Genomic DNA, 16,966 nt, shown 5'->3' with positions numbered 1-16,966 from the left:
CCGACCAAGGCAGCTTTGTTGCAGCATATCAAGAGAGCTGTATACCAGGATGGTTGCTGTTGGGGAAATGCTTTCAATGCCACACTTGCAATGCCATCACCAGACAAATGGGGATGGATGGAACCACCAAACTGGAAACCCTTGTGGGCCAGCAAGTCATCAAGAGAGCTAATTTGTTGTGGATGCAAGCTTGAGAGAGGGTGCGGAAGAGAGTGCAACTGCAAGTAGGCAGCTTTTACATGCACTGGCTTGTGCAAGCCCGTGCATTTAAGAGCGCTGGCTTTCATATGGTGGAATTTAAAAAAAAGAAGGTACCCAATTAGGCTGATGCCTAATTGGGTACCTTCTTTTTTTTAAAATTCAGGTTTTAGGGCAGATATGTGAAAAAATTAGGCAGTAAGAAACTAACTGAAAAATTTAGGAAATCTGTATCTTGTCATTTGCATTTCTAAGGAAAGCACCTCAAAGGGTTTTCTTGCAATCTCATTTGGAGCTTTGTTTTAGGTACATTTGGAATAAGTTTGCACCACAGCAAAAAGGTCTTTAGGTCAGGTCAAGGGAAATTATCTTCTTTTGAAAAAGTCTGCAAAACCAGCTAGACGTGGTTACTTTCTGGGCCTAGTGAGCACTGTTGTTGGTCAATTTCCATCCATCCATCCATCTTCTACCGCTGGTCCGAGTCGGGTCGCGGGGGCAGCAGTTTTAGGAGGGAAGCCCAGACCTCCCTCTCCCCGGCCACATCATCTAGCTCCTCCGGGGGGACCCCAAGGCGTTCCCAGGCCAGCTGAGAGACATAGTCTCTATTTACAGAAGTCAAGATATGGGCATTTTAAAAATCAAAATGGCTGCCACATCACAATGCTAAAACCAGATGATCCAATGTTGTCAAGAATGTTTAATAGATTCCTTGACCCTGAAAACATGGATAAAAACACCAGAATCATGCCTCTACAAGAATCAGGGCTGAGATATATGCTCAATAAATTTCAAATGGAAGCCATATTTAAAAATGGTCTGCCTCAGCTGACAGGAACCTTTAGATTTTTGGCTCCATATCCAAAAATATTCCCTGGGCTATGGACAGAAACTGTGCTAAATTTCATGTTTGCAGGTCAAAATGCACAATTTTTTTTCCACACATCTGCCTACCTATATGGAACGATCTGGATGACAATCTGAAAATGAACACAACTATAAAACACAACAACAAAGATTGCTTGAAAAAATATATTAATGTGAACACAGTAAATGTGCTCTTGGGGTTTCTATGACATAAAAATATAAAGTTTGATGTGACCAGATGTGAAGTGGGTCGGAGCTAAGAGGTTAAACTTCTACTCATTTTCAAACATTTTAGAAAACAAAGAGCCACTAGTTCTTGTTTGTAGAGGCTAACATATAAAAAAATGCCAGATATGGACAACTGCGTCTTTTAATCTTGATATGCAGTACTTTGTGAACAGAATGTTATGGTTTCTTTGAGGCTCAAGCGCACAAAAACAGATGGAGCACAGTTAGTGTAAAACAAAGATTTATTTTACAGAACATGAAATACAAGGATTACAAAATGTTTACTGGAAAATTTACAACCAGAAATGGTTTACAGGAACGGATACTGTAGACACAGAGTGACTCAGTTGAGCCCTTAGCGGGCTGGCGGGAAATTACGGCTACAGCAATATTACAGGAATAAACTAACTCACGGAAGGCAAGTTCAAGATACAGTACTTGACAAAACGAATAATACTAAAAGGAGTGACAAAACTCAGAAGAGTGATAACACTCACTAGAAACTAAAATTACAGAATCAGGAATTAACCATGAACAAATAGTAACTATAAAAATGAAAATGAAAATAATACTACCAACAATAGAACAAGGCTATGAATGCAGAAGCTATGAGCACAGAAGAGTGACTACACTCACTAGATAGAAAACTCAAGACAACAGAATCACGAATCCTTCGTGAAGATGATACTAACCTAGAAGTACTACAACAAGACAGACTACTATAGAACAAGATAACTCTCTGAATACTAGAGAACCTGAAACTATACTAACAACAAGAGAGTTACACTAGTCTGGAATGCTCAGATTGGGACTTAACTGGACTGAGGGGAATGGGACCAGGAAACCAGAGAGCCCTCACACCAAGATGGTACAGGCTGGAGCGGATGGATCATTTTTACACCGAAGCTCAAGTGTAATAAACATTCTCTCAACAAGAGGTACATAATACAGCCACGCCATCACCAAAAGGGATGATAAGAATCAACCATTTACAGCAAACTGCATTATGATAGTAATAACATTATTAATTATATATTATATACAGCACAATAAATATATGTTTGTAAACAGCGATAAAACCAAATCGGTGTGCAGCAAGTAATGAGAACCACGGTGGCAGGAGACTGCGGAGACAGGCTTGGTGTGAGACGTCAGGGAAGGGAGGTAGAGGTGGTCATGGGCCAGGTGAGTGATCTCCAGAAGGGCAGGAGGATGGCTGGCTGGTGTTGGGCAGAGGAGCCGATAACTGCCAAGAAACGGGTGATCCAGGAAGATGCGGGACAGGCTGAACATGAGCAGGTGGGCAATGCAGACGAGGAAAAAGCAAGCACAAGTTACTAGAAGTTTCAGGAACCAGAGACTGGATAGAACAGTGCACAGAACTAACTAGTGATCATGGTCCGGTGACAAGTGGTGAGTGGAGTCTATCTTTATTGCATTTCTTATCTTGATTGGCCTGGTCCCACCTGCTCATGCTTCTGCTGATGCTGATTGCTGATCACACCTAGGAGAAACAGAAAGGGTGGGGGGAGGGGAGAGCACTATCTGGAGCCCGTAGTAGCAGGCCTGACACAGAATGCACAAGGAAGATAATGACTAAAAACAGACAACAACAATAAAAACTAGAAAAGCACTCCGAGCGCACAGTACTCTGCCAAGGCTATTCAATATGGTATTGTCAGAAATGCAGCATTATTTTTAGAAATGCAGCATTTGTTTATTAATTATTGATGATCAGAAATCACGACACCATAGAATGTGGTCATTCAATATACTGTAGATGTACCCACAAACAAAAAGACCTTAAACTGTTTAAATATCATATTTTTAAACATGACATTGTATCGAAGTGCATTTAGGTCTGACACTGTCCCAGCAGTATAAACGGACTTCACAGTAAATCAGGACCAAACATTAAAACTTCTGCATAAACTTCTGCATAATCAACTGAATACATCCCATGGCAATTCAATGCATAGAGTGTGTGATACTGAATCTACACGGCTTCATTCAGTGGTTTTAGTAGCTGATTATGGCTGGGAGTCTCCTTTTGTTGGGACCCGTCGAGCAATAAAAACCCCTCCTAAGGGACGGCATAGTTCCCAAAATAGAAGAAGTTCCCAGTCACCGTGCATCAGCATTCTTCCACCACTTTGTGCTCCTTTTTTTGGACAGAGCCCTTGGACTGGACAGTGACCTCAATAGTCGGTGCTTCCCCACAAGACCCTGTTCAGGTCAGGGAGTATAATGTCTCGCCTCGTCCGCTGCTGCCAGCCTCTCGAGTGGTCCCATCTCATCCGTTGCCGGCCTCCTGAGTGGTCCTGTCTCCTTCGCCACCGGCCTCAAGAGTGGTCCTGTCTCCTTTGTCCCTGGCCTCCAGAGTGGTCCCGTCTCCATCGTCGCCGGCCTCCAGAATGGTCCCATCCTCTTCATCACCGGCTTCCAGAGTGGTTTCTCCATCATGAAACTACTCCCCAGCTCTTCCAAGAGCTGGGGAGTAGGCCTCCAGAACGGCCTCGCCTGTCCTGCCAGCCTCGGGGTCGTCTTCCAGAACAGCCTTGTGTGCCTGGCCCGCCAGCCTTGGAATATTTTGTTTTGTGTTTGGCCAGTCCTCTGGTCTGATTTGTTTTCGGACTTGTTTGTTTTAGCGTGCCTTAGTGCCGCCCCAGACTGTTTTGGACACTTTGTTTTAGTCTCTCCATCCTAACCTCATCCGCTCACCCGACTCCTCTTGGACTTTCTTTTCTGAGAAGCTGTATCACTTACAAGGAATTGTCAGTATACGCTTAATTTAAAGGGAGACACTTCTTACCCCTACTTAAATCCAAAACTCTGAACAGAACCTGCTCCAGACCAGGTTGGCTCTGTAGCATCAGTTACCATGAAGATGAAAAAAGAGCTACCTTCATGACTCTGAAATGTCTGACTTACCTCACTAACCCACTAATCTCACTTTATAGTACATCCCTGTGGTGTTTGGAAATGTTTCGCAGTTATGTGCAAGGTCAAATGTGGGTCAAACCACATACTAGAAAGCTAGTATTTTCAGATGTGTTCCTTAATTCTGCATTGTTATTGTATTTCACGTTGTATTCAACATGTTCACACTTCATTGGTTGCCATTGCATTTTTTATATAAGCATTACAAACAAAAACAAAAATGCACATTTTCAGGGATGTAATCCATTATCATTTGATGATTGACAACAGAATTGGGATTTATGGACCTGCAATTTTGCCTCTTTACTATTAGGTGTTTATTAGAACACTAACTTAAACTGAGTGGATTTACATGTGAGCATTTTTAAGTATGAGAAGATAAAGAGGGTATTCTCTGTAGAGATGAGCACACACAAGCCTAATACCATGTGCATGGCTGATTAACGGTGTCACGGTTCCTGCCTGGCCTCCCTTCCTTTCTTCTTCTCTCCCCTCTTCTCCTTCTTTTCCTCTCTCTCTACCTCCTTTTCTCCTTGCTTCTCTTCTCTTTTCCTCTCTTCACCTCCTCTTTGTTCCAGCCTGCCTCCCCCCACACCTCATTACCTGCATCTGTGAGTCTGGTGGATTAGTGGATTTGGTTTAGTTTGTGTATTTGGGGGTTTTTGGTTCTCAGTCTCTGATTGGTTTTTTGAGCTTTTTATTAGTTTTGCTGAATCCTTAGTTTTGTCAGTGTAGTTTGGTTTCTCAGTTCCCCTTACCTCCTGATTGCCTTTTTCTGTGTTCGGCTCTGCTGTATTATTGTTAAAGGAGTCTTTGCAACCTGACATTTCTTGCCTGTTACTGAGTGCTTGCACTCTGGGTTCAGACCCCCCTACCTGTGACAGTATGATCTGGCCAAACATGAACCCAGCAGGCACTAGGGTCTGGCCCCTAGCTAATGCTAGCCCCCCTGCAGTCCAAACAGGCCATAACTAGCCATAGGTGGGAGCTCAGCCCTTGTCTTCAGTCTCGTCCATGGATGGGTTTTTTTGAGGATTACAAGTCCTATGATTATTTAGATGCATTGTTTTGTTTGCTGGCGGAGTGGAAAAGAGCTGTTACACAGGAGGATGCAGCTGTGGCTGTGGGGCACCGGCAGACTGCCCAAAAGCCATGGCTAATTTGCCACCTGCCTGAGTTCATATTACATTTTCTGAACTCACCCCTGGCCCATCTGTCTAGTCCGCTTGTTAGCTCCTCGCCTGTTTTAGACCTGGCTGCACTGGATAAAGCCCAGCTCACTCCTGCACTCCTGTCCAGATCGTAGCCTCAGCCACACATCCCTGCCGTCCCGTCTGCTCCTTGCCTGGACCTGTCTGTTGAGCCGCCGGAGCCAGCTCCTCCTTGTTCCAGACCCCCCTAAAATAAAAATCCTGAGTATGAACATCATACAAGTGTGGCTACTTTTTGTCTTTTATTGATGAAATGATTAGGACTGTTTACATGTTTATAAATATAGTCTTTTCTTTGATTTGCATTTGGTCTTCAGTTTACAAACATACATAGTTGTGTTTGGGTGGTGGTTCTAGTACATCGTAATCGCCCTCCTCGGGCAATCAGACTGACTTTGAGGAGTATGCTGAGGCAGTGAGTGAGGCAGTGAGGCAAAGTGTACAGAGGATGTCACTGTAATTAAGACCTTCACTTCACGTGACAACCAACAACCTTGGATGATTTACAGTAGTACGCTTGCTGTCAGGGTGTGAGACAGGACTGCTCTTTGCTCAGCCAGGTCTGCGCTCTCAAAAGGGATCAACGCTGCGAAATGCACCTACACGGAGAAACTCCAGGGACACCTCTGTGACACAGGAAATACCAGACAATGTGGCAGGGAGTACAAGATGGACTACAAGAAGGTCAGCGACAATGACGCTTCTCTTCCAGACAGGCTCAGCAACTTCTTTGCATGTTTTAAAGCATCAAACTCTACAACCAGAGAGTGGGGACTGGTCCTTCTCCTCCATCAACACAGCAGATAAACGGAGGGCCCTAACCAGGGTTACCCACAGAAAGCGACAGGTCCGGACAACATCCCAGGACGTGTGCTCAGAGTCTGCGCTGGCGAGCTAGCAGATGTACTGACTGACATCTTTAACATGTCCCTTAGTCAGGCCATTATCCCCAGATGCTTCAAAACATCTACCATAGTTTCAGTGGCTAAGAAATCAGTTGTGTCCTGTCTGAATGACTATCGCCCCATCGCACTGACACCGATTGTAATGAAGTGTTTTGAATGGCTCCTCATACCACACATCACAGCCAGCCTCCCTGCATCACTTGACCCTCTTCAATTCGCTTACTGTCCCAACCGCTCCACAGATGATACAATATCCACCACCTTGCCTGTCATCACTCATCTGGACCATACAGACACCTGCGCCAGAATCCTGTACATTGATTTCAGGTCAGCAGTACCATCATCCCCCAGAGACTAATGGAGAAACTCCTCCTACTCGGCCTGGATACCGCCACATGCCTCTGGGTCCTGAAATTTCTGACAGAGCGACCCCAATCTGTCTGGGTCAGAAAGAATTTTTCCAGCACCATCAGGCTGAGCACTGGATCTCCTCAAGCCTGTGTGCTCTGTCCACTGTTGTTTACACTGCTAACACACGACTGTTCAGCCACACAAAAGGGGATCCAGATCATAAAGTTCGGCAACAACACCACAGTGGTGGGACACCTTCATGTGAATGAGGAATCAATGTACAGGGATGAAGTGAAACGCCTAGAGGGCTGGTGCAGAGAGAACAACCTGCTGCTCAACGTGGACAAAATGAAGGAGATGATCATCGACTTCCGGAGCTCACGACCTGAGCATGTTGTTTAAATCAATCCAACTGGACTTTAAGAAGGTTCCTTGAAGACTTTTCACCTCTCATCCAAGAGGCTTCTTCAGTTCTGGGTCATCGGAGTTTCCCTCCCCTTTGTTCAAGAACTTTTCCAGAGCCGCTGCAGGAGCAGGGCACTGAGCACATTGTCAGGGACTCCTCACACCCTCTCCATAAACTCTTTGAATTGCTGCCATCAGGCAAACATTTCCAGCGCATCAAAGGCAGAACTACGAGACTGATCAACAGCTTTATTCCACAAACTGTCAGAATACTGAACTGCTGATCTGGTCACATCTGCACCTTAGTGGATCTTGGAAGAACGCTCTCTCATCTTGACATCATCAAAATGACAACAAAGCTTGATTTGATTTGATTTGTACTATCTACATCATCAAAACTAACTTCTACCCTCATACTTTGTACCCTTGGTGTCAGGCAGTCACCTAAAAGTTGAAATCAACTTTTGAATCTGACAGCTTTAATTTTCTTGTCTGACTGATGGCATGTGGTCGAGCCTAAAGTAAGTCAGGATGCTTGGGTATTGTTTCCTCCCTTTCGCATTTCCTTTCTTCTCTTTCTTCTTCTCTTGCTCCTTCCTTCTCTCTGTTCCTTCCTGGTAGCCTGGAATGAAGTTGCCTGCTCATGTAGAGCCGTGTCAGACTGAGATGAAGCTGGTAATTCATCACCCTGTATTGCCTGCCTGTCACTGCTTCTCTACAGTTTTTTTGTGTGTAAAGGACTTGTATACCTCCATCCCCTCAAGACCTCCACTAAACACTCTCCTCCTTTCTTCTGACAGCTCCCTGGATAGATGGTAACAGAGGAAAGATTTAAGAGTGGGAAGGAGGTTGAACAAAGTGGTAGCTGGTGTTGAATTCAGGCAAGTGCAACCCCTGACCCAAGCAGTCCATTGGCTATAGGGTGTTCTTTCTTAACAGACTGCACTAGCACTGAGGAACGCTAATGGAGTTCCATTTTAATGCTGTTTCCTCCATAAAGTATGGAGACCCTGAAGTGCTGCACAGATTAGCCATTAACCTTTGCAAATGCATAGCATATGCTATGCTGTCTCTCAAGACCATTAAGATGCCTGAAATCTCCCACAGAGACAGAGGGAGACAGGGGACCCAAAGTTAGCAGTTAATCGGCCCATGTGAAGCCCTATTAGGGAACGCGATGCAGTCAAACTACAGTTTAACTGCTTTACTGACAATACGCAGTTTAACTGCTTTACTGACAATACGCAAAACTGTGAGGGCAAAAAAAAGTACAGATAATTAGCTGCCACTTTCCTGCTCATCTTCATTCTTTAGAAGTAAACCAGGATGTGATGAGTACAGGTGAGAATCAATTTACAGATACGAACCAAGAGAGAGAAGGGATGGTGCAATTTAACATATGTTTTATGAAATAAGAAAAAAAATTCATAGACAAGATCTGAAACTAAACCCCTGAAAAAGAACTAAACTACCCTCCCCCACTCCCCAAGTTATCCTTTATTGTTTCTGATTTCATGTAGTTTCGGTAGAAGAAATCTCTCCTTAAAAATTCAGCCTTAATGTAAAAAGCATGATGCACCACCTAAAAGGTTACGACAATGCAGAGTGAAAGAAGAAACACAATCATAGACAATCATAAAAAAACTTTATTATTGTTATAAGGTAAAGTTGACAACAGCATGCAATTACCACAATAAAAAATTAAAAGACTAGTATTTCTCTAGCAATGTTTTATCTTTGTCTCTTAAACCCTTTCTCAAGTTTTTGCGCTGCACAGATGAATTGTCTCTGTCCATCATCATAAGCACACTAAACACACAGCTTGGAAATACTGCCCTTGATTTTAAAAGTCAAGTTAATTAAAGTCATATTTTGCTGCTCGACAGAGCTTAAGCAACCCCCTCACATACAGGTACAAGTTTAATGAACTGCATACTGAAACATCAAAGAATCTTGTGAAACCACCGTTTCACAAGATTCTTCTCATTCTTCATGATGCTCAGTTTCACACGTATGGAAGCTTGTTAGTAACAAACTCACAACTAACACATAAATCAGTCATGCGTCAAACATGGGACTCATAAGCACATTATGAGTTGCAAGATACTGAACAAAACATGCCAATATGTTCAGGTGAACTGAGGGCGATAAATCAATAGGACAACAGTAAAAAGATGAGGAATAATAAACTGCAATGAATGGAAGAACGTATTTGTTAGCACAAAGTAAATCTTGAGCTTAAAATGTTGATTATGTGGAAGCTGGAAATCTGCATATCAACATGAAGTGGTTACCGCAACATTGCAACATTACTTATGACAAAACCACAGAAACAAATTGAAGCTATTAAGCTAAAACCACTCATAAGAGCAGAGACAGATTATTACCTGCAGAATAAGTTGCTGAAAGAAATTCATTTATCTTTAGGTGACAAACTGCTTTTACTTTTTACTTTTTCTGAAGCTGGCTTCTAGCTAGAGAGCTTAACGTAACTCTGATGTCTATACATAAATGTTAGGACAACAGCAGTAGAGTTTTTTAAATGAGGTGGAGATTTTCTTGAAACCTAAAAGCAATTAATTTTAACACAGGATATCTATTCAGATTTACAGTGCTGCTCACTTTTTATTTAATTAAATTGTTTCTGATTTTATAGAAAATTTTGTCAAGTTCGCAACGTTTTTGGCAAAATTCATGAATGAATTCCTGACATTTGATGTCTTTTTTGAATGTAAATATGGGTGTTGAAGGAAGAAAATAAAACTAAAAAAATAATTCAAGTACAAGATCTCTTTGAATTTTGGACTAAACTAACGACAAGCTTGAACTTGTATGACTCATTCTATCTCTACTGAAATAATGCCAACAACTGATAAAAAACTGCAGGAAGTTCACTGGAGGTGAAGTTTTGTATCAAGACATCAGAGTATACTCTGTATGTGAAAACAATCTAAATTTTCAAAATTAAAAGCAGAAAAGCTTGAAGAAAGAGAACAATGACAACATTCTGCTAGTTTGTAATCTAATAGGATTTGACCAAATATGAACCCAGAATAACATTCATGCTACCAGCATGAATTTGCTGGTAGCATGAATTGGTCTTGGATATTTCATCAAAATGTAACCAGATCCAAATCAGTCATCAAACTCCAAACATATTTGTTGCTTAAACTGAAAGACGAAATTTTGGCCACAAATCTGTATATATGCTCACAATTCTGTACTCAAGAACTTTGTCAGTGCCAACAAATCTGTCCATGCATGCTCTAAAATCTGACCTGCAGACTAAGCAGTCTGCAGGTCAGATTTTATAATGGAAATTGTAGAAACACATCAGGAAATATTTAAAAATTGGTTGGGCTCCATGTGCTGTTAGTTGATTTTGAAAGGCGATTTTCTTCTAAATGTGAGACATGAGGACAACACAAAAGGAACAAAAAATATTTGAATTACCGCGATTAAATTTAACAGGTTTACTGCATGTTCCGAACTAAGCTCAAACGCGATACACAACAGTCACTGTTCAAACATCTCAACCTGATTTTCTTTCTACTGAAATTTTGTATTTTTCTCTCAAATCAGACAGCTAATAAACATTCTGGGAAAAACAATGCTTTACACAAACATGTGAAGAGCTCTGTCCACAAATACAAGCAAGCAGCACACAAGGTATGAAAGAGACAGACAACAGAACTTGAAATATGTTTCATATATACATAGATAACCATAAACACACACTCTTTCCCTCACACACATACCCTTACAGGATTGGAGATAAAAACACAGCAAGTTGGTCCAGATAAATAAAACTACAGCAGCCTTCAGATGGGGCTAGAAATAAAAAGGTGGTGGCTGGGCAGTGTTTCCAAAACAACCACTTAGTTTCAAAGCTTTGTCTGCATTTGGAAGTTAGTGCCAAGGACTGAGTCAATAAAATCCAGTTCAATACACACCCGTTTTCATTTCTTGTATCCTTCACTGCATATGGTACTAATACACTGATGAAGTGTGTCACAAGGTAAAGAGGTAAAAGACATCCAAGGAGCAATGCTATGCCAGTAGTGTGCAGCAAATCCCTTATTGAATGTATTTAGTTCTATTTTCCAACATACAGAAAAAGTAATAACCAAAGACTGATCAATCTGCTGCTGTAGTTTTGCTAGTGACAGACAAGTAGAGATATCCATGTTTCAACAAATTTGCCATCATTTGAGGTAACAAATTAGTATTTTGTCAACCAGGATCCAAAATGGAAACAGTAATTGGAAATGCACACTATACTATTTCTGGGCAGTCATTTTTTCCCAAAATAACTAGATAGAACCCTAAAACAGAATGTGCATTGTTCTCTTTATGTGTTGTGCCTCTGTCAACTCATTTAGTAGAGCTAATGTTGGTATATTGCAGCTGTGTGTTGGAAACTCAGCAAAAACTGTCCTACTGCAAAATTCTAAAATGCACCTACATAGTTTTTTTTCATTTTCGTTTTTTTCGGTTTGAATAGTAGTTTTGAGTAAAAGGTGAAATTTACATAACACTGTAGCTAACACTCACATGATATAACTGATCATCTGAAAGACTGGGAACAAAAACTATTCTCAGATAATCTAAAAAAGAAAGTATGAACTTTGCAAAATGTTCAGCATGGACACAATGTGATGTACAATAAACATGAAGAAATTCAGGATATTTGTATTTCAACTGCCATCAGGGATTACATCAAGAGGAGAATTTAATTTGGCCAAGCTAGTTGTGTGCTAAGTGCACACTGATGATGCAGATGTGCTCCTGTTATGCATTTACACAGACTGCTAAACATATTATTTATTGCTGAGATACAATTCAGTCATGGCTGAGTAGGCATGTTGTTAGAGGATGGGTGGGAGGAAGAAGAGAAGTGTGTTCAGCAGGATGTGTCCTGATCTTGATAAAGAACTTGCACGAATGAATTCTGGACACCGAGGTGAAAGATGATGAGGCAGCACGATAAGACCATGAGTTAGAAAGGTGTGTGAAAGGGCCATGTACCTACTTTTTATAATAGTGTGTGCATTGACCACTGAAGTCTTTATATTTCTAGCCCCTTCCACATTTGCAAACTCCTTGTGGCATTTCATCTAAAAGCAGGAACCAGAGCCATGACACCAGATTAACTCACAACAACATAAAGAGCACAAAAAAGCTGGAATAGAACTAGAACTACTGCATCTGTCTCTGCTTCAGTGAACTCTCTTTCTACAACTTTCTTTTGCTTTGAAAATCAAACTTGAATTAGTGTGAAATCACTAATATGTTCTAAACATGCAGTCTGTGTAAGTTTTAAAACCTCAAGCAAGCACTGAGTGGTGTAATCGATACATTTTGTTCTAGTATTTTCTGTTTTGATGCTACGTCTTCTTGCTGGTGGCTTTGTCTTGTAAGGAGGTGGACATGGCGCTTGTGGCACCAGTGGTGGCAGTTGGGATTTTGGACCTCTGGCACTGTGGCTCAGACGTTGCAGAAGTGGTGGGGGGTGAGTTGATGGTCTGACAAGCTTCTGCTGCACCCAGTCGTGCAAATGCAGAACTGGCAGTAATATCTCTGCTTGCAGACCCTGGTGTGGGCCTTTCTGGGACATTCATGCCAGCTGGTAGTGTTGGAGCTGTACAGTCTTTCTGGGTGGAGGTTTTGGTCAGCCTCTGTGAGGTGGTCAGTGAAGCAACACACTTTGTTTTCTGTCTGGTTGGGGAAAGGGTGGGAAAGGAGAGGGGTTCAGAGAGTGAGACTTCTGAGGTGCTACCTCTAGATGGTTTCTGGTCCTTTGTGCCCTTCTCTGCAACAGCACTGAGTTTGACAGGATCCAGAACCCTCTTAGTTACTGTTGCAAGCTGGGACATAACTCTGTCTACCCCACTCTCAGCAGGTGGAACGGGGGAGCTTGAACTTAAGCTGGAGCTAGAAGTGGCTGAAGACAAAGCACTACTAAGACTTGCAGCAGCCGCGGCTGCACACAGCCTTCGGTTGTCAGCCTCCTTCTTCTCCTTGGGGATGCCTGGAGAGGAACAGGAGGTGAGTGGAGTCTCTTGGCTGTCAGTGGTTCGGGAGTCTGTGGTATTTGTGATGGTTCTGCAGTTGGGAGTATCTATACTCGCTGTAGAGGGGGCAGTGGTTTTAGGGCTGTCCAGGCTTTGTTCTTCTGCTTTAGACTCCAATGATGCTGTCTTTCCCTTAATACTCTTTGAATCTTGTGGGGGAGTTGGCTTGAGAAAACTGTCCTTGCTAACTGAGATGAATGCACTGCCTGGAGTGGAGAAAGGAAGGGGACCCCAAGTGGGTTTTGTAGTATCAGTCAGCTCTAGAACCTTCTTCTCACGTCTTACAACTTCCTCTGTGGATAAGGACGGGTCTCCGTCTTTTACTCCAGCAGAGGAGGTGTTCTGACTGGGCTTACTTTCTGCAACGGACGGTAGTGTGTGTGAGGGAGTGGGCCTGCCTAGGTGTGAGGGCCCTGAGTGACTGAATGTAGCATTGGTGGTGTAGGGGGAGATGCATAGGGACGGCAGCGTGCCTCCGGGCCCTGTTTGCACAGTGGTGGGCCTAAGCAACGGAGGAGAGGTGAAGTTTGTCCCCCTGCGTCCGTCCTGGCTGTCCTCTGAGCCCTTGTCTGTCTCATCCTCAGATGAATCTACCTCATGGATGGCATCTTGCTTCTGCAGTGATTCCCTCCGCTCAGCCCTGTCCTGTCGAATGGCTGACAGTTTTTCCTTCAGTTTGTTTTTCCTGCTACCCAGGCCCAGTGAACTGGACACTGCAGTAAGGGCACCATCCCCTTCCTGACGTCCTAACTTCCTGGATGAGGAGGAGTGAGTCTGCAGGCTTGCCTTCTCTATGCTATGCCCTGATGAGGACAGGAGACTCTCACTGGCAGACTCCTAAAGGTCACAGGAGACACAGAAAGGTCTTGTCAAAACATATGCTGATATTGTTTGCTGGTTCACTGAACACTGAATCAAAACCAAACATTCGTTCAGGATCTATTCTAATCAGCCTTTGCAATCTTCTGGCTTAAGTTAAATATTAAACTAGGGTACTGGATTTATTCTATTAATATGTAATAAGACCATGCTTAATCAGTCCTGAAAATGAATCAAAACTCAGTAGAACTACAGCTTTTCATTGTCGGTTTAGGGACTTTTTTATTTTAGTTGACTGAGTGTTGCTGTAAGGGAGGAAACAGTTCAACAACCACAATTTAAGAATTCAGTGACATTCATGCAGCCTTTCATTAAATGATATTACATTTCATGAGAACGGTTTCCTTTTTCCTCCTCAGTTGTACTACAATTCACTCGGTTTCCAGGGCTTCACACACAGCTTAGATAAATCACTAAGTGATAAAACGTTCTGGAGGACTTAATTTAGAAAGAATATGTTACATTTCATCTTCTGGTGACATATTCAGGCTAGCCTGACTGTTGGAGCCAGTCAAATAACAGCATTCTTTACTGGTGTACTAGCTGTTTTCAAGTTAAGTAGAGATTTGTAGGTCTCAGTCACGTAACACAATAGTGTTACGTGACTGAGACCTACAAATCTCAAATCCATGGGGAATCTGAGTATGTAATAGAATATAAATGATATTTCTTTAAATTGACCACCACTAATCAAATCACTATGAGCAATAGTGTGACGATTATGGTGTCAAAACTTCTAACACAATCACAGAACCAACACATTGTTGAAGTCACTGGTGCGTGATACATTTTTACCTGAAGACGCTGCAAGCTCGGCTCCCTCTGCATCATCTCCTTCTTAAATTCTGAATGTGAGATGTCCAGACTGTGTTTCCGGCTCCCCACAGTTGTTCCAACCACCAGCTTCCTCTCCGCCACTGCTGCTACCCCAGAGGGAGATAAAGGGGAGCTGGAGAGAGAGGCACCCAGTTTCTCGGCTGACTGCACCCGTTTGAGGAGTGGAGAGCGTGGAGACTCTGCGCTCTTGGGCCTGGATATCTGCCTCACAAGAGGAGGGGAGGAGTGAAGATTCACAGGGAATGACTGACCCACGGTAGACTGGCCCAGAGCATAGCTGGGCAGTGGTGAGGGAGAGCGCTGAGGAGAGCTGCTTTGAGGTGTGGGTGAAGGTGTGCGGGCCAGAGGGGAAAGGGGGATGTTGCTGGCAGACTTGCGTCGAGGGGAGCGATACTGCCGCTGGAGCTTTGGAGCAAGGCCATGCAGGGAGCTGGGCCGGATGTGTCCGGAGCTCGCTGGAGAGTTTGGGACACTGGAGCTGGGGGAGCTGCTCTGGGATGAGTTTCCCCCAACTGAGGGACAAAGAAGGAGAACAATGATGCAGGAGAGATATACTCAGAAAAGTTCCACAAAACACTGTCTAATTCAGTTTATATCAAAAAATTGAAGTGACAGGTGACCACTGTCATCATTTTCTCTTGTGTCTATGTTTTGGGCATGTAAAAATAACATACATTATGTACAGAAATATTATTTCATGGAGCTTTCTAGGTTTGGCGTCTGTGTGTGTTTCTCACCTGAGTGGGTGGAGTCTGGGGTGGACCTGTAGCCCTGCGTTGGGCTTCGTGGTGACAAATTGTGCGTTGGTGAGCCGGAGCCGCTTTCCCCGGAGGACAGGGAGCGGTTTAAAGAGGACAAACTGCGGCTGGTGTGGAGGAGAGACGCCTGCTTGGTGATCTTCCTGAACAGAGATGTCTTCTTCTTACTGAGAGAGGAAACTCACAATTAATGTGCAATAAGTCTTTGCACATGTACATTTTTGCAGCTTTTCTCCCATCTGTGTCCTACCTGTCCTGCCCCTCCTTGTTCTTGGTCTTCCTGTTGCGCCTGGCCATCTTGGATTTGTGGCTTGTCTTTCGAGCAGGGCCAATTTTGATTGATGTGTTCTCAAATGGGGTGGCAGAGATGGACACTTTGGAACCACTCTGAGTAATGACACAGAATTAGAAACATGTTTCATCTGAATTTGAATACAGTTTGTTTCTGTTGTCTGCTTTACTACTCTTGGCAGAGGTGGCATTTACAGGACTGGAGTTTGATTATATACTTTTATTGTAGTTTTTATGTTCACCTTTAATTTTAGTTGACACACGATCATAAACTGCCCCTTGTCAGGCAGCTGAATTCTAGCTTGTCAGGCTTCAAGCTTTGTACTTGTAGCCCAACCACAGTGGTCCAGACTATTCAGTGTTCTATGAGGAACTACTAGCAGCTACAGGGGTGTTTAAGGTGTGACGAGTGGGAAGCAAATGCTCATTCAAAAACAACAACAGATAGAGGTACAACTTTTAGGTGCAAATTTTCTTTACATTAACACTGGCTTCTCACTAACTTTGTTGACTAACACAGCTCCTATGACTATAACTAGATACACACTGATGATACACTGATGCTCATCCTTGAAAACTGTTTGGAAAAGGGCAGGCACTTTCAAAAAATACTTGGTAGATAACGGGGATAAACCATCTGTCTATCTATCATGAGGTGCATTCATCCAAACTGAACAACAAACTCTATTGCATTGCACAACAGCCCCAAATAGCAAACACAGCTATATATAGGTGCTAGAAGACTATAGTCCTCTGAAAAAATTATTTTACAGAGAAGTAAAGATTGAGCGTGTCTTATGTTGGTACCTTTAGTATCAGCTCCACCACCTCTGTGTGAACCAGACCGTGGACTGGCTCCCCATTGACATGGGTGATCAGGTCTCCCTCCCTTAGCCCCGCATCATGGGCTGGTCCCCCCACCTCCACATGCTAAGGGAAAACACAGACAGATAGACAGAAAGAAAGAGAGTGATAATGAGGATCAGAGGGCAGAAAGGACGAAGGATACAGAGGAAAGAAGTGAA

General features: G+C 43.1%; 1 protein-coding gene across 17 annotated transcripts in view; it reads right to left on the bottom strand.

Annotated features, from left to right (window-relative positions):
* Positions 1–8,730: 8,730 nt before the first annotated feature.
* The window catches only part of mast2 (microtubule associated serine/threonine kinase 2), a 224,736-nt gene continuing 216,500 nt past the window's right edge, over positions 8,731–16,966 (bottom strand). For all 17 annotated transcript variants that reach the window (XM_055018191.1, XM_055018176.1, XM_055018183.1 and 14 more), the window contains 5 exons: positions 16,749–16,871; positions 15,901–16,037; positions 15,630–15,817; positions 14,851–15,404; positions 8,731–14,013 (listed from right to left, as the gene is read on the bottom strand). In XM_055018191.1, the coding sequence (XP_054874166.1) occupies positions 12,490–14,013; positions 14,851–15,404; positions 15,630–15,817; positions 15,901–16,037; positions 16,749–16,871 (2,526 nt within the window). In that variant the 3' untranslated portion in view covers positions 8,731–12,489. The remainder of the gene's footprint in view (positions 14,014–14,850; positions 15,405–15,629; positions 15,818–15,900; positions 16,038–16,748; positions 16,872–16,966) is intronic.

Source organism: Amphiprion ocellaris, chromosome 2, assembly GCF_022539595.1.
Source record: "Amphiprion ocellaris isolate individual 3 ecotype Okinawa chromosome 2, ASM2253959v1, whole genome shotgun sequence".
Classification (NCBI taxonomy): domain Eukaryota; kingdom Metazoa; phylum Chordata; class Actinopteri; family Pomacentridae; genus Amphiprion; species Amphiprion ocellaris.
This window is presented reverse-complemented; position numbering and strand designations above follow the sequence as displayed.